Genomic DNA, 24,488 nt, shown 5'->3' with positions numbered 1-24,488 from the left:
CATATGTCCTCTTAGACTGTCTTAAACTTGCTCTGCTTACTACTACATCTTCCTTTCCCAATTTCATTTTTTAATTTATCTACTCTCCTCATGCCACCTGTTAGCCTTAGGCATTTACTACCAAATCATTCTTTCCCAATTTCATTTTTTACTTCATCAACTCTCCTAATGCCATCTGTTATCCTTATGCATTTCACTTCCAGTGCATTCACCCTTTTCCATACTTTTACATTTTGGGTCCATGAATCTCATGCATACAGCAATGTCAGGATTACATTTCCATCCTTGCCCTCACTGACAGTAATTTCTCTTTTCACACCTCAGTGCACCTTGCACCCTTACTCATCTCATTGTTCACTTTAGCTCCCAAAATTACATCTGCTGCATTTTCCACTTCCAAGTAACTAAAACATCTTACCTCCCCCAAGTTCTCTCCATTCAAACTTACACTTAAACTGAATTCTCTCCCCTGCTAAATTTATCCTATTTTTATACACGTTTAACTCTCAGTTCTCTCCTTTCATTCACTCTCCCAAACTCAGACTTTTGCAATATTTTGCTGAAGTTTACCACCAGAATCATGTCTTCTGCATACAGTAACAAACAAAACCTGACATCTTCCAGGCTCCCCAACCCCAACAGACTGAAGACCCATTCCTTTTTTCAAATCCCTCACATTTTCCTCTCACTACTCCATTCATAAAGAGATTAAAGAGCCATGGTGACACCTCATATTTTTTATGCAAACCCACCTTTGCCTGGAACCAGTTACCTTTTTCCTACTTGCTCACATGCCTTAACACCTTTACAAAAACTACTCACTACTTTTAGTTTTTTACCATCATTTATTCATAATACCTTCCACGTTATTGGATTACGTGTTAATTGACAGGCGCGCGAAAGAGAGACTTTTGGATGTTAATGTGCTGAGAGGTGCAACTGGAGGGATGTCTGATCATTATCTTGTGGAGGCTAAGGTGAAGATTTGTATGGGTTTTCAGAAAAGAAGAGTGAATGTTGGGGTGAAGAGGGTGGTGAGAGTAAGTGAGCTTGGGAAGGAGACTTGTGTGAGGAAGTACCAGGAGAGACTGAGTACAGAATGGAAAAAGGTGAGAACAATGGAAGTAAGGGGAGTGGGGGAGGAATGGGATGTATTTAGGGAATCAGTGATGGATTGCGCAAAAGATGCTTGTGGTATGAGAAGAGTGGGAGGTGGGTTGATTAGAAAGGGTAGTGAGTGGTGGGATGAAGAAGTAAGAGTATTAGTGAAAGAGAAGAGAGAGGCATTTGGACGATTTTTGCAGGGAAAAAATGCAATTGAGTGGGAGACGTATAAAAGAAAGAGACAGGAGGTCAAGAGAAAGGTGCAAGAGGTGAAAAAAAGGGCAAATGAGAGTTGGGGTGAGAGAGTATCATTAAATTTTAGGGAGAATAAAAAGATGTTCTGGAAGGAGGTAAATAAAGTGCGTAAGACAAGGGAGCAAATGGGAACTTCAGTGAAGGGCGCAAATGGGGAGGTGATAACAAGTAGTGGTGATGTGAGAAGGAGATGGAGTGAGTATTTTGAAGGTTTGTTGAATGTGTTTGATGATAGAGTGGCAGATATAGGGTGTTTTGGTCGAGGTGGTGTGCAAAGTGCGAGGGTTAGGGAAAATGATTTGGTAAACAGAGAAGAGGTAGTAAAAGCTTTGCGGAAGATGAAAGCCGGCAAGGCAGTAGGTTTGGATGGTATTGCCGTGGAATTTATTAAAAAAGGGGGTGACTGTATTGTTGACTGGTTGGTAAGGTTATTTAATGTATGTATGACTCATGGTGAGGTGCCTGAGGATTGGCGGAATGCGTGCATAGTGCCATTGTACAAAGGCAAAGGGGATAAGAGTGAGTGCTCAAATTACAGAGGTATAAGTTTGTTGAGTATTCCTGGCAAATTATATGGGAGGGTATTGACTGAGAAGGTGAAGGCATGTACAGAGCATCAGATTGGGGAAGAGCAGTGTGGTTTCAGAAGTGGTAGAGGATGTGTGGATCAGGTGTTTGCTTTGAAGAATGTATGTGAGAAATACTTAGAAAAGCAAATGGATTTGTATGTAGCATTTATGGATCTGGAGAAGGCATATGATAGAGTTGAAAGAGATGCTCTGTGGAAGGTATTAAGAATATATGGTGTGGGAGGCAAGTTGTTAGAAGCAGTGAAAATTTTTTATCGAGGATGTAAGGCATGTGTACGTGTAGGAAGAGAGGAAAGTGATTGGTTCTCAGTGAATGTAGGTTTGCGGCAGGGGTGTGTGATGTCTTCATGGTTGTTTAATTTGTTTATGGATGGGGTTGTTAGGGAGGTGAATGCAAGAGTTTTGGAAAGAGGGGCAAGTATGAAGTCTGTTGGGGATGAGAGAACTTGGGAAGTGAGTCAGTTGTTGTTCGCTGATGATACAGCGCTGGTGGCTGATTCATGTGAGAAACTGCAGAAGCTGGTGACAGAGTTTGGTAAAGTGTGTGAAAGAAGAAAGTTAAGAGTAAATGTGAATAAGAGCAAGGTTATTAGGTACAGTAGGGTTGAGGGTCAAGTCAATTGGGAGGTGAGTTTGAATGGAGAAAAACTGGAGGAAGTGAAGTGTTTTAGATATCTGGGAGTGGATCTGGCAGCGGATGGAAACATGGAAGCGGAAGTAGATCATAGGGTGGGGGAGGGGGCGAAAATTCTGGGAGTCTTGAAGAATGTGTGGAAGTCGAGAACATTATCTCGGAAAGCAAAAATGGGTATGTTTGAAGGAATAGTGGTTCCAACAATGTTGTATGGTTGCGAGGCGTGGACTATGGATAGAGTTGTGCGCAGGAGGATGGATGTGCTGGAAATGAGATGTTTGAGGACAATGTGTGGTGTGAGGTGGTTTGATCGAGTAAGTAACGTAAGGGTAAGAGAGATGTGTGGAAATAAAAAGAGCGTGGTTGAGAGAGCAGAAGAGGGTGTTTTGAAATGGTTTGGTCACATGGAGAGAATGAGTGAGGAAAGATTGACCAAGAGGATATATGTGTCGGAGGTGGAGGGAACGAGGAGAAGAGGGAGACCAAATTGGAGGTGGAAAGATGGAGTGAAAAAGATTTTGTGTGATCGGGGCCTGAACATGCAGGAGGGTGAAAGGAGGGCAAGGAATAGAGTGAATTGGAGCGATGTGGTATACCGGGGTTGACGTGCTGTCAGTGGATTGAATCAAGGCATGTGAAGCGTCTGGGGTAAACCATGGAAAGCTGTGTAGGTATGTATATTTGCGTGTGTGGACATATGTATATACATGTGTATGGGGGTGGGTTCGGCCATTTCTTTCGTCTGTTTCCTTGCGCTACCTCGCAAACGCGGGAGACAGCGGCAAAAAAAAAAAAAAAAAAAAAAAAAAAAAAAAAAAAAAAAAACCTTCCATAAAGCACCTTTGTTACATTATCATGTCTGCCCCTAATCCATAAGTGCCACATATGTATCCTTTCCTTTCTTTACTTCTCACACAAATTCTTCAAAGCAAAAACTTGGTCTAAACATCTACCACTCCTGAAGCCACATTGTTCCTCCTCCATCTGGCACTGGACATGCCATCATCCTTAAACCCTGTAATTCGAAAATCCACTTTTGTTTTCATTCCCTTCATACAGTGACACAATTCAGACATTCTGCCATTGTCAATTCTCACCTTGAGCCACAGATACACTGAAAATCCAGGATAACATATTAAAAACATTGTTATCCCTTTCCTTGAGAAATTCAACACTCTCATCCACTCCTTCACCACATCCTGTCTTTATGCAAAACTATTTACTATGAATTTCTCAATCCCTGTCCTAAACATCCCACATCTGTTATCTAAAATCTGACATTCAACATTGCTTTAAAGTATGAACACCCTCTCCTCTTCTATGTCTGTTACCACTTCCCTATGCGCTCTCCTCATTGCTCCTCCCATTTACTTTCTTGTTCTCCTCACACTTTTTACGTCCTTCAACATCATTTTCCTGTTCTCTCTTCAATTTGCTAATACTTTCATTTGCCCTCTTTTTCAGCTTTTGCACATTCATCTTGACCTCCTTGACCAAACATTTGGACTCCTTCCCAGCAGTTAATGCCCATATAGCTCTCTCTATTCACTATCTATCTAACTTCCTTGTCCCACCACATACTATCCTTTCCTACATACCACCTTCAACATACCATGCTTCTCCCACAAATGTTTAGCACCTTCCATTCCTTGCCCACTTCCTTATTTCATGGACTTTCACCTTCTAACATTCTTCACCAATTCCCTCCTTATACAAGTCTCTTTCCTAAGCTCAAACACTTTCAGTACCCTCTTCCCAACAATATCATTTCCTCTTTGCTTAATCCATGATAAACTTCCTCCTCTGCCTCCACCAACAAGTGTTCATACATCCCACCAACTGCTCTCTAAGCACATTTGCAATTACAAGTCTCGCATTTGAATACCTATCAATTAGTACATAATCCAACAATGCCTCTTGAACCCAACTCCACTTGCTCATGTATATTTACATATATTTCTTTTATAAACCAGTTTCTTCCAAATTTTTTTTCAGTACAACTCCACAAGCTGTTCACCAATTTCATATCTTACCCTTAACTGCCGCATCACCCACTCTTGCATTTAAATCACCTATCACTATTATGTGATCCTTGCATCAAAACTTAGCTCCTTCCAAAACACTTGCTTCTCTTTCTCACTCCTCTTGCTACCAAGTATATATGCACTAACAATTATCCACCTCTTATAATCCATTTTCATTTTAACTCATTTAGGTCTAGAACTCACTTCCTTATACATTACCAAAATTCCTCACTCCTGTTCTCACGCTAACCCTAGACTTTACCGCTAAGGCACTTCCAAAATCATTATCTCGACTTCCCCTTGGGCTTAGTTTCATTCAGAGCCATAATATCAAAGTTCCTTTCTCCACACATCCTACCTGGCTCTCCCTTCATCTCATCCTAGTTACATCTATGCACATTCGGACACCCAAGCCTACACCTGTGAAGAGGTTGAGCACTCCCTGAGTATATGAAATGGCTATGATTTAGAGTGTTCATTTACTCATTCTGTCTTAGAGAAAGAGTAAGTATTCATCATCTCATTCTTTCCAAAATTTTACCTTTACGCATCACACAGATAAACCCTCTGAACTTCTGTAAAGTTTTCAACTCCTTTGACTTTTTGTTATTAGTGTCAAGATTGAGTCATTACTTACGTAATTGCACCAGTGGATATAACAAAACTGGGAGAACAGAACTGTCATGACAGACTATATTATACTTACCTGGGCAGCAAAAATAATGGAAAAGTCAAAAGCATTAACAAATAACCTGTTAACTCATTACAGTTAATAATACATGGTGCCAACCTCTGCCACTAACAAAAGTCTGCTAACTGTTTCACTGTTAACATCCCTAAGCCAGTGAAATATAGAATTTGCAGTACTGTAAAGCCATAATTGCTAAGACTATTAAAAATAAACCTATAATCCACCCCTTTCCTGATTACAAATGCCAGAGAAAAGTGGTAATTACTCTCAAATAGTAATTACTGTAGACAGAACTAAATTGTTATGTGCCATTGGCAATGCAGACCACTTTGCCATTTCTTAAAAAATGCAAGAAAACCCAAGACTTGATTATTCACAAAAATAGCCAATTGTATTAAGCGTTTCATTTTCTTAATAAAAAACATCAGAATTAGCAAATATGGCCCAATAAAATTTACTCTGAACCAATACTGACAACAAACATAAATTCTAAATCCTTTCACAAAACAATCTGTAGTTGATGACCGGTCAACCACCGGCAACAACACAGTGACTCTGCACTGAAAACTCAAAAGACTCCTAACTCACACAGTGACCTTACATGGACTTCCAAAGCTTATGCAAGTTGACAAAAAAAAATTTTGGCAGATGGAGGACGAGGATAATATCCTACAGTAAGGAAAACAGCTAATTCACAGAGACTACAGGCAGCATAAAATTCACTTCTTATTCAATAGTCGATAAATCCAGTCACGATAACTGCATTCCACAGCCTACATGTCACTCCATAGACATCAACTGTTCATCCTCATACTTTCAAACCCCATAAGCCAAGTTATGAACTACACCTGAGATTCTGTGGCTCCTGTTCTTTAAGTTTCCTTATATCCAGTATCTAAATCTTCCTACATATGGACTCTAATGGTGTTTAAACAAAAGATCTTCCTTTAAAATAATCAACAGTGTAAACAATCCACCTGTATGTGCAACATTCAAACACTATCATGATTCCATTAACATCAGGAGTCTCCATCATTTGATCTGACACAATCTGTAAAGCATTTCTAATGGTTAGATGACACTCAAACAATGACCTCAGCAAGTAGTTCATTTACTTTCGACAAGCTGTGATTAGCTGGTCAGTGAAGGTCATTGTTGGTAGTACTGGGAACTTGGAGTACAGCTGTACTTTTTGTGTTAGGATCCAGTTATATTTACTGGACAAAATACCCTAACATGCCTTGTTCAAGCTGTGTTGCATATAATAAAAAGTTTCTCCACATATGAAAAGTAACATGTTCTAAACTGCATATCAAGCATAATAATGAGTGTAGCAGATAAATAAATACATTCTTAACCTACTGCCAATATCCTTCTGTTGCTCACTTCACATACACTTAACATTCTCATTACTGAATTTTCTATTTCTGAAGTTTTAATGAAATAAGAGTAATGTTGAAGATTATGTGAACTGGAATCACTATAAAAATTTACATAAAAGACATTTTTTTTCATACACGACTGCCATTTTCCACATCAGCACATCTGTTCATATCCATTTTCTAGCTGTCATGCACCAAAACCACAAAAACCACCAAAAGGCTCCATAGCCTTTACATGAAGTATCCTGACCGTTTCACATGCCCTGGTTCAGTCCACTAACAGCACATTGACCCCTGTACACCACACCATTCCAATTCACTCTATCCCATGCATGCCTTTCACCTTCCTGAACATTCAGGCCCCAATCACTGAAAATTTCTTTCATTCCATCCTTCCATCTCCAATTTGGTCACCCCCTTCTTGTTCCCTACACTTCTGACACATATATCCTCTTTGTTAACCTCTTGCCACTCATTCTGTCCCTATGTCCAAACCATTTCAGCACACCCTCTTAAGGTCTCTAAACTGCAATCTTTTTATTACCACACTTCTTTTCTACCCTTTTATTGATTACTTGATGAAACCACCTTACACCACATACTGAGTTCAAATATTCCCATTTCCACATTAACCCTCCTCTGCACACCCTCATCTATAACCCATGCCTTACATCAATATCACATTATCATGACCACTATACCCTGAAATATACCCATTTTTGTCCCAACAGATAACAGTCTCTACTTGCAAACATTCTTCAGTGCTCCCACAACTTTTGCCCCTCCCCAGCCTCTGACTCACTTCTGCTTCAATGGTTCCATTCACTTCCATGTCCACTCCCAGGTATCTAAAACACTTCACTTCCTCCAATTTTTCTCCATCTAAACTCATATCCCTACTAATCTGTTCCTCAACCCTGCTTGCTTTTATTCACACTTACTCTCAACTTCATCCTGTCACTCACTCTTCCAAACTCAGTCACTAACAACAACTGACTCACTTCCCAGGCCTTCTCATCCCCCACAGACTGCATAATCACCCCCATCTCTCCAAAGACTTTCTCACTTACCCATTCATATGCAAATTAAACAGCCATGGTAACATCACACACCCCTGCTGCAGATCAACCTTCACTTGTAACAAAAAATATAAAACAAGTAGATAGGAAAACAAATACTCACCGTTAAGTAAATACACAGCTGTTTCAGAAATAAAACAAACTTAATTCATGCATCTCCATTTATTCTTATATTAATGTTTAGTACAAAAATGCATTTTATAAATAATATGAAAAGACAAACTTACACACAGCACGTCTTATAACTAAGTGACGGAAAAGAGTAACCAACAACACGTGTCGGGTATAAACGCTAAATACAGGAAAGATGAAGAAACAAAATATATATACATATATAATGATTATCTGTAAATATGTGCTGCTCTGTCCATATGAAGCAGAAAAATGAGTGAGGTGTCTCCACATTGCAGTATCCATGCACAAAAAATATAAGACCTTCCTTAAAGCACAGCAGTTTCAGCTATGCCAAAACTGTACTTGGGGGAGTCTCCTCAAACACACTGTACAGGTTACATTTGACTTGTTTTGAGATCAAGAGACATTTAGATACAATATCTAAAATAATTCCTAAAATAACAATTGGCTACATCTAAATAGGTTTTGATAGAAATATGTCCATATTACTGGATCCAAAATGACAACAGTGCACAAATCCTTAGTCTGCCCATCATTGTGGATGCCACATTTCACTAGAGAACTCTAATGCAATACTGCATACAGGACATTACCTCCAAGCAGAGAGCAACCACAAATGACAAAAATTCCTATGTCGAGAATTCCTAGGGGTGTATTGGGAACTGTATGTTAAACATTTGTATAATTCTGTTTAGAAACTTAGTATTAATCCCTTTTAATTCACTTTAATGTAAAACAGCTCCTTATAAATATTTTTCACGAAAAAAAATCTCCATGTCTTTGAGGATACATAAAAATAGTGCATGAGCAAGTATCAGCGACTAAATCCAGTTCCTCACTTTTCAGAACCCTGTTTCACTGGCAATATATATTTCAAAAGCAGGTTAAATCTTAATTATTCATTCTAGACTAACAATAACAAATATACATACTAATATATTATACAATTTTTGGTCAGTCTACAATAAATATTTTGATTTTTTCTTTTTTACTTGTAAGTCATAACTGGAAACTTCTAGCTCAAAGATACTGCCCAGAATTCTATATGAATCACTGTAAAATGTTACATTTACAATAACTAGTAATTTACATATCTAATCCTCTCCATCCTAGTGTAATGTACTGGTCCTTTTAAAAATAAACCTATATTGTGGTATTCACAAAAATGCCCTTTTAAGTGTTCCGTTTGATCACTAAATTCCCATTACCAGCCTGTCACAATTATTGCATGCAAATAAATGAAATCATTATGTATGAAAGTCACAACCTTGAAACTGACTATAATTTACCTCACTTTCACAAACAATCAATTAAGAGTTCCTGCTTCAAAAGTTTCTCTCATAGATTTGAGCATAAGATTTTTCCTAATGGCACTATCAACTTCAGATATTTCTTTTAATATTTCCTCAAGAGCTGAGACTGCTTTAAGGGCTTCTTGACGGGTGCCACTAATGCTCACAGTCTCTGCAGTTTGATGATGCTTGGCTATGGTTTCTAAGATGGATGAAACCCATGCACAATGGGGGGATGCCAAGATCTCTTGAAGCTTTGTTGCACTACTGCAAGAGCCATTTGCTGAGACAAAACTTGCACTGAAAGACATCTGCTGTTTTGCATCAAGACTGAGTATGGTAGAACCTTGGTATACAATTGCAGAGGATATTAATGACCTGACTGCATCAATACCAAGGTTGTAATAAGTGACCAATGCACACACCTCGAGTACTGCCTGTTGTTGGCAGTAAAGAGTGAACTGCTTTAATAACTGATGTTTATGGGACAAGTCCTTATCTGTAACTTCAACTCCACACACTGAACACTTCTGATTATCATCTACATTCACAGGACAAAACAGATCCAAAATATCACCATTAACTAGTTTACCATTGACCTGAGAGGCTTTTTTGGTTTTAGGACTACCTATTGCAGCTAAAGGTACTACTACTCTTTGCATATGATCTACTTTATTAGTATTTTCTTGAAGTTTTCCGTCACTTCCATCCACTTTACTACTGTGATTTGTAAATGATGGCACAGATGCATCCCTTAGTGGAGAGGCACAGGCCATATGATCATCAGCTACATTTTCTTTACTGTGTCGCCTATCCTTTACAAGAGCCCTGCAAGGTGGTCCTGCAATGGCTGTTAAGTCACTACTGGCAACAACTTCTGAAAGCTGAGTATCATGAGAAGCCACACTTTTGCTTGCTCTCTTAAGAGTCTTGTTCTCTTGGCGATTGGGTGTGCGCTTATACTTAACCATACGACATGAGGTTGTATGTTTTCGCTGGGTACCTTTGAGTGCAAAAGTTAAATGGCAATGTGGACACTCAAAAAGATGGTCTTCTGCTTCCATAAGACTCATCTCAAAGGCAATGGTAACACAATCCTGCTGATGATCTTCTAGTGAGGCAACAGACCCAAACTTTAAACCGCAATCAATACACTTAAGTTCATTCACATCCTGTTTGGTACTGTTACTAGTTTTTTTTCTTTTTACATTATCAGGATTCTTTTTGGACGTAAAACTCAGATGAGGATGAGGTTGGTTAACTTCTTCTTTCAAGGAACTTACCAGCTCTTGCACATCTTTAGATGGCACTCCAGAAGTGGAAGCTGCTCGTTTCCTTTTTGCTGGCCTTTTCTGAGATGTACTAGCTCCTGGTACTTTTATCAGATTTTTTACCTCACTTACAGCATTTGTTTCTGGTTGAAGATCTACAGCAATCTCTGGTTTACTTTTTAATAAAAGCTCCTGAGAGGATTTAGTTCTTCTTTTTCTTTGCTGTGGAGGTTTTGTGGACTTAGTTTTCAAAAGTGGCATCTGATGTTCTGGAATGAGTGGTGAAATATCAGTATCTTTCCTTCCAGACTCATCAATAACTGCTTTTAACTCAGGTGGAGACTGACTTTCTATAACCTGCTGCATAGATGCCCTCGTGGGAATGTCTTTTATCTTTTCTATAGAAGATCTACGTCGCTTGGCTTTAGCAGGCAGTGTCTGGGTTAGAGATGGTACTCCTTCACCATTACTATCACTTTCGAGATGATATGATGTCCTTTCCATATCTGGTTCAAAAGTATTCATTGGTTCTAAAACTGGCATAGTATGTGGTATAAAAGAATTGTTTCTTTTTTTAGATGATTTCAATACCTTCATTTTACCCTCAGCACTATCCAAATTTTCTTGAAGTGCAGGCTTTAATTTGGGTTTGGCTTTTACTCTTTCCTGAGGAACTTGAATTTTTACTGAGGGTTGATGGTGAAATGGGTAGTTTTCTTGGTCCCTTTCAATTTTTGAAAATTTGGAGAGATTTGGCATACTGATATCCTCTGTACCCATTCTATCGCAAGAGAAAACAGACAGTTCCTTAGGTTTTTGAAGTGGCTTGGGCACATCAGATGACTCAGATTCACTAGCAGTGCTACTAGCATTTACGTCAATCAATGACTTTACTTGATCTAATCTTTTCTTTGTTTTCTTAAAGGCTGTTTTCCTTCTATCAGACTTCTTGAAAGGCACTGGGGCAAAGCCTTCAAAACTTGAAGATTCTGAATCAAAAGCAACGTTATCTTTTATGAAGAGGTCACGATTTTTCACAGGTATAGTTTTCTTGAGTTTCTCATTAACTTTTCTTTGCTTTGGTGGTTCACATTCTTTTACAGTGCTTTTGTTACTTTTCAGCGTGTTGAAAATTAGCTTTTCCTTTTTCATTCTAATGTTTAGGTAAGCTAAAGTAGAAAGTGGTAAGTTATCCTCATCTTCTTCTGCCAAATTATGAGAAGAAAGAATGTCAGTGTGACTCATGTGCTGCTCTAATAACTTGTTCTTCTTTAATACCTTCTTTTTTCTCTTGGCAGTAGAAGGTAACCCAATTAAACTATATTCAGGAAGGCTCCCAAAGTGTTCAACTTGTGCATCATGGAAAACGTTATTTGATTTTGCTTTACATTTCATAAGCTTCTTTTCCTTCTCCACTTTCCTCACAATTTCCTTAGTTTCATGTTGAGCACAATCACCAGAAGATACTGAATTCATCACCCTTACGTTCTTTTTCTTGCTTACCATCACAGTCATTTCTTGTGCACTCTTTTGTGGTATGTCATCAAAATCCCTCTGAAGTTTCACATTCTTTTTCTTCTGCATCTTTCTTACAATGGGGTGAGCTTCATTAGACTGGAAATCATCATATGAACTACTCTGTAATCTAACACATTTGTTTTTCATCAGAACTTTATCTAACGATTCTTCAGCTTCTTTTTCAAGCTTCTCTATTACAGTATTCTGAAATTTCACATTTTTCTTTTGAGGTTTTCCTACATTACTTTCACTGGCTTCCTGAATATTGGCAATGGCCATTTGTGGTGGGATTTCTTTAACATTTTTGGTCTTCTGGAGTTTTCCAACATCTTTTACTACTTCCTGAGAAGTATCATCAGAACTTAACCTTTCAAGCAAAATAACATTCTTCTTTTTCTTTGGCACTTTGATTGACATTTCATCATCTTTTACATCAACAGTATCACAAAAAGTATTCAACAGTTTTGTATTTTTTTTCTTTGGCAATTTCACTTCAATTTCCATTTTGTCTTCTTTCAACTCAGGCTTAACACTACTGTTATTCATTACTTTAGTCTTCTTTTTCGTTTTTGGTATTTTCAATTCATTTACCCCATTCTCATCATGTTTTATCTCAGGATTATCACTGTAAGTGTTTACTAAATTTTTGTTCTTTTTTCTCTTTGGCAGTTGCACTTCATTTTCTATTTTGTCTACAGAAGTAGAGCCAGGGATATCTTCAAATGGGCTCTCGTTTTTCTTACTATCAGTAACAGGAGTTTCCACCATTTGTAATTCCTCAGACCCATTCTCCTCATGGGGTGGAGTATCATTCAAAGGTTTACTTGTGTCTTTCTTTGTTGATCTAGTTAAAATTTTTCTTTTCTTTCTGGAAGACCATGGTATTCTTTCAATAATATCCATTTCTTTTCCAGACATATCATCCTCTGGATCAGAGGAACTTTCATAGGGTACATATGTGTAATCATCCTGATTTTCATAGTTAGCTACCTTTCTTTTTCTTTTTGATGTTACTGGCAATTCTTCAGAAAATTCCTCCTCTTCTTTTTCTTGGTAATCTACCTTTTTATGCTTTTCATCATCTTCAACATCTGATTCGTCATCTTTTCTTGCTGAAGTGAAACATGTACGAAATGAGTATCGAGTGTTTAAGGGCTTTCTCCTGTTCCTTAATCCCATCCGGCCCCCACAACGCCTCCCACTTCGGAAATTCCGAATAACCTCTGGTTCAGAATCTGAATCCTCACTGTCTTCACTTGAGGATGAATAATATATCCGCTTCCTTACCTTTGGTAACCGACTAACCACTGTTTCTTTAATTTCATTTTCTTTTCCATTTGATACTTCCTGAATTTTTGTCTTTGTACCTTTTAAAAAACTGGCCATTTGAAGTTCAGATGAGTCTACTTCAGTCGTTGAACACTGATCAAAACTTGGACTTTTCTTTAAGTCTGACTCTTTTTGCTCTAATTCATCTACTTTCGTTTCCAGCTCTATATTATCAAATTCTTTTGTTTTCTTAGATTTTATTTTCTTTTCTCCCCCTAACATTTTGGGAGGTACTGCAGGTAATGGCAGTTCATGTCTGGGTTCAGATTCTATGAAATTCTTTTTAATGTTTTCATTTTTCAAAGGCTTTTTATCTTTATTTCTAGATTTATCTAAAAGTTCAATACTCTTACTCAAGACTTGTTTCAATTTTGCACCAACAATCATTTTTCCAATATTCTGTTTTGAAGGAACGACAGTGTCTTTAATCACATTTTCTTTCCTTTCTTCTGGCCCAGCGACTTTCTTTATCCCATCATGTTTAAGAGTAGTTTCCGTAAATTTTGCAACTAGGGTACTTTTAACAGATTTACTGCTTGCTTTCTTGTCTGACAGTTGTTTGACTTTCAGTCCACTGCTTTTGTCAGATTTTGTATCATCGCCACCAATTTCAATTTTTTTCTTGGTTTTCTTAACTTTATCAACGATTCCATTTATTCTCTTCTCTGTTTCCAACTTCTTTCCAACCTGTGAGCTTTCTTGGTACACTTCTTCCTGCTTTGACTTATTTCTAATATTCTTTGAATCACCCCAATTATCAAGAGCTTCTGAGGTAGGCACAATAAAAGGCTTGCTCACTTCATTCACCATCACATTTCCCTCCACATGTGCTGCAGAAATTTTTGTAATCTTTTTCTTGGATTTCTCTTTACTTTTTGGATCTTCCAGCTTTGTGATACTGCTTTTTGACAATTTAAATTCTTTTATAAAATCTAGACTTCCTTTCTTTGTACTACTCTTTTTAGTAATTTGTGCTTCACTTTTTTTAGTTTCTTGAACTTCACTTTTGTCTTCCTTTTCACTCTTACTGACTGTTTTCTTATCCTCCTTCTTCTCTTGATCTTTCTTTACATTTTCTTTAACCCTATCACTACGTCTAGTTTTCCTTAGCCTTTTGGTCTCTAATGCCTTCTTCCTTAACTTCATCCGGTGCATTTGGCCAGGAAGGCCAAATGTACCACTACCTTTACTTTTAGATCCTGTAATTATGGCCTTCAACCGGTTCTTCAGCTCTAAATTATCAATAGAACCCACTGCTAACTCCAGTCGCCGCTTCACCCCAGAAGAATGGACGGCAGATGTAGTTGACCGATCATTCTGGGGTGTGCTGAGGCCAGATGATCCTGAAAGTACAAAAAGTTTGTGATAGCTCTGTTTGAGCTGCTATATATCCCACTCTTTCTGGAGAATTGCATTACATTCAACAATGCTCAACATCTAGACCTGTAGTCAACAGTAACCATGCAATTCAGTTACAATGAATGCCATTGCTGACACAATCAAAAACATGAACATTCTACCCCATCTTTTAATACAGAACTACCTAGCATGCAAGCAAGGATAAAAAAAAAATTACAGGGTGAGGTGGAGGGGGAGGAGTGCCTTACTGCATAGTGTAACTTGTTAATTTTGTAGTACTGATGTTTTCCATTGCTACCCAGTGATGGTAGTTCGTTATATGGATGTCACAGGGAGAGTTCTACATCCATGAGGCCCTCTCTCTCGAACTTTCTTTACACTTAAGAAGCTATATATATATTTGTACACTGCTAGAATTCATTATTTCAATGTTTAGTTGATCCCAATGAACCATTACCCTTACACTAAAGCAGCTCAACAAGCTCCCACATAACGACAGGTCTGGCGATGTTTCATATCAACAAGTCTTGAGAATTCAGATACAAGATTGGAATATTAATATAAGACCTTGTAGTTGTGAAAGATGACATATCTATCTTCATAGCTGCAAAAGATAACATAAAAGATATTGTAGTTGCAAAAGATGGTGGCATGTAAGACCTTGTAGCTGTGTGATTTGAAAAAAGAATACCGAGAATGCATAAAATATTCTTTTCCTTTAATAAATAAATTTTCTTTGAAGATATTTCAAGGTACTTTTTACTCATGAATTTTGTGATTCTATTTTTTCATACTTGATAAATGTTTCCCATATCAGCTAGGTAGCACCATAAACAGATGAAGAAACACTACATTTGCTCAAACCCATTGTCTAGCCGTAATATGCAATGCACCAAAACCAAAGCCATAAATCGATAAACAGGATCCAACAGACCTTCCCCTGGTCAAGGCAAATTATCTCATCTGCAATCAGCTTGTAGACAAATTAGCCAATGCTCATACTCAGCAAAAAAATGTTGTGTTTTAAACCATTATTTCTTTCCTCCAAATCAAGTGTAGTTATTTCAGTGTGTCTACCAAAAATACTAAAAGTATTAATTAGAGGAATAAAATCTGAAGGGCTATCTTTTCAGATGTGAACTTAGGATGTTAAGTTAGAGGTGCTTAGATGGTTCAATGCTGACAAGGAAAACATAATCATAGCCAAACTAACGCTTCTTTAAGCCCTAGCCATATTTTCTTATAAGTTTTTGATAAATATCATCTGAAATAACTGTGGTAAATAGTTCTTAGGTTTAATTCTTAAATGTATAAGAGTATTCCTCACTTTAGCACTTCATGCATTCCTCTTTTATGGGCAGTGACTCTACCTCATTGAAGGAGGAACTTATGGTGGGTTTGCTGTTCAAGTTAATTGTTGGGAGGAGGACGGTGGAGTTTACCTTTATATGTCTCATCACCATCATCTTTGGCATATATCTTGAAATGTTCAAACTAGCCAGACCTTGCTTCAAAATTTTCACTGATATATGTTCACCCTCTTCATTTAGTCTTGAAAAAGAGTTCTCTTGAATTATTTCTGTACTTAAAGGAATGCATCTTTGGTTCTGATCTTTCAAAATCATCTATAAGTTTTCTATTTGCCTCATAACCAAACTATATTGTCTTTAACCGCTTAACTCTTCACTTAGATTTCCTTTTCAACCCTATGATCATAATCTCAAGTTATTCTAATCATTTAACAAATTTATTCTACCTTACAATTTCAAAAATATTCATATAACCACAGAAAAAAAATCCATTAGAAGTAAATTTTGGCCTCTACCTTTATTGATAATGAACTGAAGATTTAAAGATGTTTCAGCCCATCATGCTAAGAGTGCCAAATGTGCAAGTTTTGTTTCTCTACACCAAAAAACTGATAACTTATAATCACTGTAATTCACTTATACCCTCAACTGCCACATTACTCACCTTTGCATTCAAATCACCCATCATACATGTGTATATATGTATGTGTCTGTGTATGTATATGTATGTATATGTTGAAATGTATAGGTACGTATACGTGTGTGTATGGGCATTTATATATAAACATGGGTATGTGGGTGGGTTGGGCCATTCTTTTGTAGCACTACTCCTGAAGCAGTTGTGGGAGTATGTGATAGAGTGTAAGAAAGTAAGCTCTACATTGATATGGGTAAAACTGAAAGCGGATGGAGAGAGATGGGTGATTATTGGTGCCTATGCATCTGGTCATGAGAAGAAGGATATGAGAGGCAAGAGTTTTGGGAGCAGCTGAGTGAGTGTGTTAGCAGCTTTGATGCACGAGACCAGGTTATAGTGATGGGTGATTTGAATGCAAAGGTGAGTAATGTGGCAGTTGAAGGTATAATTGGTGTACATGGGTTGTTCAGTGTTGTAAAAGAAAATGGTGAAGGGCTTGTAGATTTGTGAGCTGAAAAAAGACTGGTGATTGGGAATACCTGGTTTAAAAAGAGATATATATAAGTATATGTATATAAGTAGGAGAGATGGCCAGAGAGCATTATTGGATTAAGTGTTAAATTAATAGGTGTGTGAAGGAGAGACTTTTGGATGTTAATGTGCTCAGAGGGGCAACTGGAGGGATGTCTGATCATTATCTTGTGGAGGCGAATGTGAAGATGCGTAGAAGTTTTCAGAAAAGAAGGGAGTATGTTGGGGTGAAGAGAGTGGTGAGTAAGTGACATTGGAAAGGAGACTTGTGTGAGGAAGTACCAGGAGAGATTGAGTGCAGAATGGAAAAAGGTGAGAGCAAATGATGTAAGGGGAGTGGGGGAGGAATGAGATGTATCTAAGGAAGCAGTGATGGCTTGCACAAGAGATGACTATGGCATGAGAAAGATGGGAGGTGGGCATTTTAGAAGGAGTGGTGAGTGGTGGGATGAAGAAATATGATTGTTAGTGAAAGAGATGAGAGACGCATTTGAACAATTTTTCCAGGGAAATAGTGCAAATGACTAAGAGATGTATAAAAGAAAGAGGCAAGAGGTCAAGAGAAAGGTGCAAGAGGTGAAAAAGGAGACAAAATGAGAGTTGGGGTGAGAGAGTATCATCAAATTTTAGGGAGAACAAAAAGATGTTTTGGAAGGATGTAAATCGGTGAAGGGGGAAACGGGGAGGTAATAACAAGTAGTGGAGAAGTGAGAGGGAGATGGAGTGAGTATTTTGAAGGTTTGATGAATGTGTTTGATGATAGAATGGCAGATATAGGGTGGTTTGGCCGAGGTGGTGGGCGAAGTGAGAGTGTCAGGGAGAATGATTTTGTAAACAGAGAAGAGGTAGTGAAAGCTTTGCGGAAGATAAAGGCTGGCAAAGTGGCGGGTTAGGATGGTATTGTAGTGGAATTTATTAAAAAAGTGGGTGACTGTGTTGTTGACTGGTTGGTGAGGATATTCAATATATGTATGGTTCATGATGGAATGCATGTATAGTGCTATTGTTCAAAGGCAAAGGGGATAAAGGTGAGTGTATAAAGTACAGAGTTGTTGAGCATTCCTGGGAAATTATATAGGAGGGTATTGATGTACAGAGCATCAGATTGGGAAAGAGCAGTGTCGTTTCAAAAGTGGTAGACAATGAGTGAATCAGGTGTTTGCTTTGAAGAATGTATGTGAGAAATACTTAAAGAAGAAGATGGATTAGTATGTAGCACTTTTGGATCTGGAGAAGGCATATGATAGAATTGACAGAGATGCTCTGTGGAAGGTATTAAGAGTATATGGTGTGGGAGGTAAGTTGCTAGAAGCAGTGAAAAGCTTTTATCAAGGATGTAAGGCATGTGTAAGAGTAGGAAGAGAGGAAAGTCATTGGTTCCCAATGAATGTCAGTTTGTGGCAGGGGTGCATGATGTCTCCATGGTTGTTTGTTTATGGATGGGGCGGTTAGAGAGGTGAATGCAAGAGTTTTGGAGAGAGGCGCATGTATGCAGTCTCTTGTGGATGAGAGGGCTTGGGAAGTGAGTCAGTTGTTGTTGGCTGATGATACAGTGCTGGTGGCTGATTCTGGAGAGAAACTGAAAAAGTTGGTGAGTTTGTTGGTTTAGTGTGTGAAAGAAGAAAGCCGAGAGTAAATGTGAATAAGAGCAAGGTAATTAGGTTCAGTACGGTTGAGGGACAAGTCAATTGGGAGGTAAGTTTGAATGGAGAAAAACTGGAGGAAGAGAAGTGTTTTAGATATCTGGCAGTGGATTTGGCAGAAGCAGAAGTGAGTCACAGGTTGGGAGAGGGGGTGAAGGCGTCGAAGAATGTATGGAAGGCAAGAACATTATCTTGGAGAGCATAAATGGGTATGTTTGAAGGAATATTGGTTCCAACAATGTATTATGGTTGCGAGGCGTGGGCTATAGATAGAGTAGTGCGGAGGAGGGTGGATGTACTGGAAATGAGATGTTTGAGGACAATATGTGGTGTGAGGTGGTTTGATCAAGTAAGTAATGAAAGGGTAAGAGAGATGTGTGGTAATAGAAAGAGTGTGGTTGAGAGAGCAGAAGAAGGTGTTTTGAAATGGTTTGGTCATGTGGATAGAATGAGAGGAAAGATTGACAAAGAGGACATATGTGTCAGAGGTGGAGGAAACGAGGAAAAGTGGGAGATCAAACTGGAGGTGGAAAGATGGAGTGAAAAAGATTTTGAGTGATCAGGGCCTGAACATGCAGGAAGGTGAAAGGTTTCCAAGGAATAGAGTGAATTGGAAAGATGTGGTAAACTGAGGTCGACAAGCTGTCAATGGATTGAACCAGGGCTTGTGAAGTGTCTGGGGTAAACCATGGAAAGTTCTGTGGGGCCTGGATGTGGAAAGGGAGCTGTGGTTTCGCTGCATTATACATGACAGCTAGAGCTGTTATTTCATGTGTGGCGGGGTGGCAACGGGAATGAATAAGGGCAAACAGTATGAATTATGTACATGTGTATATATGAATATGTCTGTGTGTGTATGTATGTATACGTTGAGATGTATAGGTAAGTATATGTGCATGTGGAAGTGTATGTATATACATCTGTATGTGCGTGGGTTCGGCCATCCTTTCATCTGTTTCCTTGCGCTACCTTGATAATGCGGGAGACAGCGACACAGTAAAATAAAATAAAATTTAATGAATAAATAAATATATAAATATTTATATATATATGTATTTATATATATATATATATATTTATATATATATATATATTTATATATATATATGGGGAGGTGATAACAAGTAGTGGTGATGTGCGAAGGAGATGGAGTGAGTATTTCGAAGGTTTGTTGAATGTGCTTGATGATAGAGTGGCAGATATAGGGTGTTTTGGTCGAGGTGGTGTGCAAAGTGAGAGGGTTAGGGAAAATGATTTGGTAAACAGAGAAGAGGTAGTGAAAGCTTTGCGGAAGATGAAAGCCGGCAAGGCAGCAGGTTTGGATGGTATTGCAGTGGAATTTATTAAAAAAGGGGGTGACTGTATTGTTGACTGGTTGGTAAGGTTATTTAATGTATGTATGACTCATGGTGAGGTGCCTGAGGATTGGCGGAATGCGTGCATAGTGCCATTGTACAAAGGCAAAGGGGATAAGAGTGAGTGCTCAAATTACAGAGGTATAAGTTTGTTGAGTATTCCTGGTAAATTATATGGGAGGGTATTAATTGAGAGGGTGAAGGCATGTACAGAGCATCAGATTGGGGAAGAGCAGTGTGGTTTCAGAAGTGGTAGAGGATGTGTGGATCAGGTGTTTGCTTTGAAGAATGTATGTGAGAAATACTTAGAAAAGCAAATGGATTTGTATGTAGCATTTATGGATCTGGAGAAGACATATGATAGAGTTGATAGAGATGCTCTGTGGAAGGTATTAAGAATATATGATGTGGGAGGCAAGTTGTTAGAAGCAGTGAAAAGTTTTTATCGAGGATGTAAGGCATGTGTACGTATGTTGTATGGTTGCGAGGCATGGGCTATGGATAGATTTGTGCTCAGGAGGATGGATGTGCTGGAAATGAGATGTTTGAGTACAATGTGTGGTGTGAGGTGGTTTGATCGAGTGAGTAACGTAAGGGTAAGAGAGATGTGTGGAAATAAAAAGAGCGTGGTTGAGAGAGCAGAAGAGGGTGTTTTGAAGTGGTTTGGGCACATGGAGAGGATGAGTGAGGAAAGATTGACCAAGAGGATATATGTGTCGGAGGTGGAGGGAACAAGGAGAAGAGGGAGACCAAATTGGAGGTGGAAAGATGGAGTGAAAAAGATTTTGTGTGATCGGGGCCTGAACATGCAGGAGGGTGAAAGGAGGGCAAGGAATAGAGTGAATTGGAGCAATGTGGTATACCGGGGCTGACGTGCTGTCAGTGGATTGAATCAAGGCATGTTCAGGCCCCGATCACTCAAAATTTTTTTCACTCCATCTTTCCACCTCCAATTTGGTCTCCCACTTCTCGTTCCCTCCACCTCCGACACATATATCGTCTTGGTCAATCCTTCCTCACTCATTCTCTCCATGTGCCAAAACAATTTCAAAACACCCTCTTCTGCTCTCTCAACCACGCTCTTTTTATTTCCACACATCTCTCTTACCCTTACATTATTCACTCGATCAAACCACCACACACCACATATTGTCCTCAAACATCTCATTTCCAGCACATCCACCCTCCTGCGCACAACTCTATCCATAGCCCACGCCTTGCAACCAGACAACACTGTTGGAACCACTATTCCTTCAAACATAGCCATATACATATATATAACATATATTTATATTTATATTATATTATACTTTGTCGCTGTCTCCCGCGTTTGCGAGGTAGCGCAAGGAAACAGACGAAAGAAATGGCCCAACCCACCCCCATACACATGTATATACATACGTCCACACACGCAAAGATACACACCTACACAGCTTTCCATGGTTTACCCCAGCCGCTTCACATGCCCTGATTCAATCCACTGACAGCACGTCAACCCCGGTATACCACATCGCTCCAATTCACTCTATTCCTTGCCCTCCTTTCACCCTCCTGCATGTTCAGGCCCCGATCACACAAAATCTTTTTCACTCCATCTTTCCACCTCCAATTTGGTCTCCCTCTTCTCCTCGTTCCCTCCACCTCCGACACATATATCCTCTTGGTCAATCTTTCCTCACTCATTCTCTCCATGTGCCCAAACAACTTCAAAACACCCTCTTCTGCTCTCTCAACCACGCTCTTTTTATTTCCACACATCTCTCTTACCCTTACGTTACTCACTCGATCAAACCACCTCACACCACACATTGTACTCAAACATCTCATTTCCAGCACATCCATCCTCCTGAGCACAAATCTATCCATAGCCCATGCCTCGCAACCATACAACATTGTGGGAACCACTATTCCTTCAAACATAGCCATTTTTGCTTTCCGAGATAATGTTCTCGACTTCCACACATTTTTCAAGGCTCCCAGGATTTTCGCCCCCTCCCCCACCCTATAATCCACTTCCGCTTCCATGGTTCCATCCGCTGCCAGATCCACTCCCAGATATCTAAAACACTTTACTTCCTCCAGTTTTTCTCCATTCAAACTTACCTCCCAATTGACTTGACCCTCAACCCTACTGTACCTAATAACCTTGCTCTTATTCACATTTACTCTTAACTTTCTTCTTTCACACACTTTACCAAACTCAGTCACCAGCTTCTGCAGTTTCTCACAAGAATCAGCCACCAGCGCTGTATCATCAGCAAACAACAACTGACTCACTTCCCAAGCTCTCTCATCCCCAACAGACTTCATAGTTGCCCCTCTTTCCAAAACTCTTGCATTCACCTCCCTAACAATCCCATCCATAAACAAATTAAACAACCATGGAGACATCATACACCCCTGCCGCAAACCTACATTCACTGAGAACCAATCACTTTCCTCTCTTCCTACACGTACACATGCCTTACATCCTCGATAAAAACTTTTCACTGCTTCTAACAACTTGCCTCCCACACCATATATTCTTAATACCTTCCACAGAGCATCTCTATCAACTCTATCATATGCCTTCTCCAGATCCATAAATGCTACATACAAATCCATTTGCTTTTCTATATATATATATATATATATATATATATATATATATATAAATATATATATATATATATATATATATATGTATATATGTGGTGTGGGAGGCAAGTTGTTAGAAGTAGTGAAAAGTTTTTATCGAGGGTGAATAGAGTGAATTGGAGCGATGTGGTATACCGGGGTTGATGTGCTGTCAGTGGATTGAATCAGGGCATGTGAAGCGTCTGGGGTAAACCATGGAAAGCTGTGTAGGTATGTATATTTGCGTGTGTGGACGTATGTATATACATGTGTATGGGGGTGGGTTGGGCCATTTCTTTCGTCTGTTTCCTTGCGCTACCTCGCAAACGCGGGAGACAGCGGAAAAAAAAAAAAAAAAAATGTGGTGTGGGAGGCAAGTTGTTAGAAGCAGTGAAAAGTTTTTATCGAGGGTGTAAGGCATGTGCGTGTGTGTGTGTATGTGTGTGTCTGTGTATATATATATATGTATATTATCCCTGGGGATAGGGATGAAATTTTTTTAACTTTCTAAAATGGGAAACAGAAGAAGGAGTCACGCGGGGAGTGCTCATCCTCCTCGAAGGCTCAGATTGGGGTGCCTAAATGTGTGTGGATGTAACCAAGATGTGAAAAAAGGAGAGATAGGTAGTATGTTTGAGGAAAGGAACCTGGATGTTTTGGCTCTGAGTGAAACGAAGCTCAAGGGTGAAGGGGAAGAGTGGTTTGGGAATGTCTTGGGAGTAAAGTCAGGGTTTAGTGAGAGGACAAGAGCAAGGGAAGGAGAAGCAGTAATCCTGAAACAGGAGTTGTGGGAGTATGTGATAGAATGTAAGAAAGTAAATTCTCGATTAATATGGGTAAAACTGAAAGTTGATGGAGAGAGATGGGTGATTATTGGTGCATATGCACCTGGGCATGAGAAGAAAGATCATGAGAGGCAAGTGTTTTGGGAGCAGCTGAATGAGTGTGTTATTGGTTTTGATGCACGAGACCGGGTTATAGTGATGGGTGATTTGAATGCAAAGGTGAGTAATGTGGCAGTTGAGGGAATAATTGGTATACATGGGGTGTTCAGTGTTGTAAATGGAAATGGTGAAGAGCTTGTAGATTTATGTGCTGAAATAGGACTGATGATTGGGAATACCTGGTTTAAAAAGCGAGATATACAAAAGTATACTTATGTAAGCAGGAGAGATGGCCAGAGAGCGTTATTGGATTACGTGTTAATTGACAGGCGCACGAAAGAGAGACTTTTGGATGTTAATGTGCTGAGAGGTGCAACTGGAGGGATGTCTGATCATTATCTTGTGGAGGCTAAGGTGAAGATTTGTATGGGTTTTCAGAAAAAAAGAGTGAATGTTGGGGTGAAGAGGGTGGTGAGAGTAAGTGAGCTTCGGAAGGAGACTTGTGTGAGGAAGTACCAGGAGAGACTGAGTACAGAATGGAAAAAGGTGAGAACAATGGAAGTAAGGGGAGTGGGGGAGGAATGGGATGTATTTAGGGAATCAGTGATGGATTGCGCAAAGGATGCTTGTGGCATGAGAAGAGTGGGAGGTGGGTTGATTAGAAAGGGTAGTGAGTGGTGGGTTGAAGAAGTAAGAGTATTAGTGAAAGAGAAGAGAGAGGCATTTGGACGATTTTTGCAGGGAAAAAATGCAATTGAGTGGGAGATGTATAAAAGAAAGAGACAGGAGGTCAAGAGAAAGGTGCAAGAGGTGAAAAAAAGGCCAAATGAGAGTTGGGGTGAGAGAGTA

The 24,488-nt window shown here is 39.1% G+C and overlaps 1 protein-coding gene across 1 annotated transcript in view; it reads right to left on the bottom strand.

Moving 5' to 3' along the window:
- Positions 1-7,906: 7,906 nt before the first annotated feature.
- LOC139759817 (uncharacterized) overlaps positions 7,907-24,488 on the bottom strand; it is a 112,695-nt gene continuing 96,113 nt past the window's right edge. Inside the window, 1 exon segment of the mRNA XM_071682305.1 lies at positions 7,907-14,647. Coding sequence (XP_071538406.1) covers positions 9,201-14,647 — 5,447 coding nt within the window. The 3' untranslated portion in view covers positions 7,907-9,200.

The sequence above is a fragment of the Panulirus ornatus genome, chromosome 34 (assembly GCF_036320965.1).
Source record: "Panulirus ornatus isolate Po-2019 chromosome 34, ASM3632096v1, whole genome shotgun sequence".
Taxonomy (NCBI): Eukaryota; Metazoa; Arthropoda; class Malacostraca; order Decapoda; family Palinuridae; genus Panulirus; species Panulirus ornatus.
The sequence above is the reverse complement of the archived record's forward strand: the minus strand, read 5'-3'. Positions and strand labels throughout refer to the sequence as shown.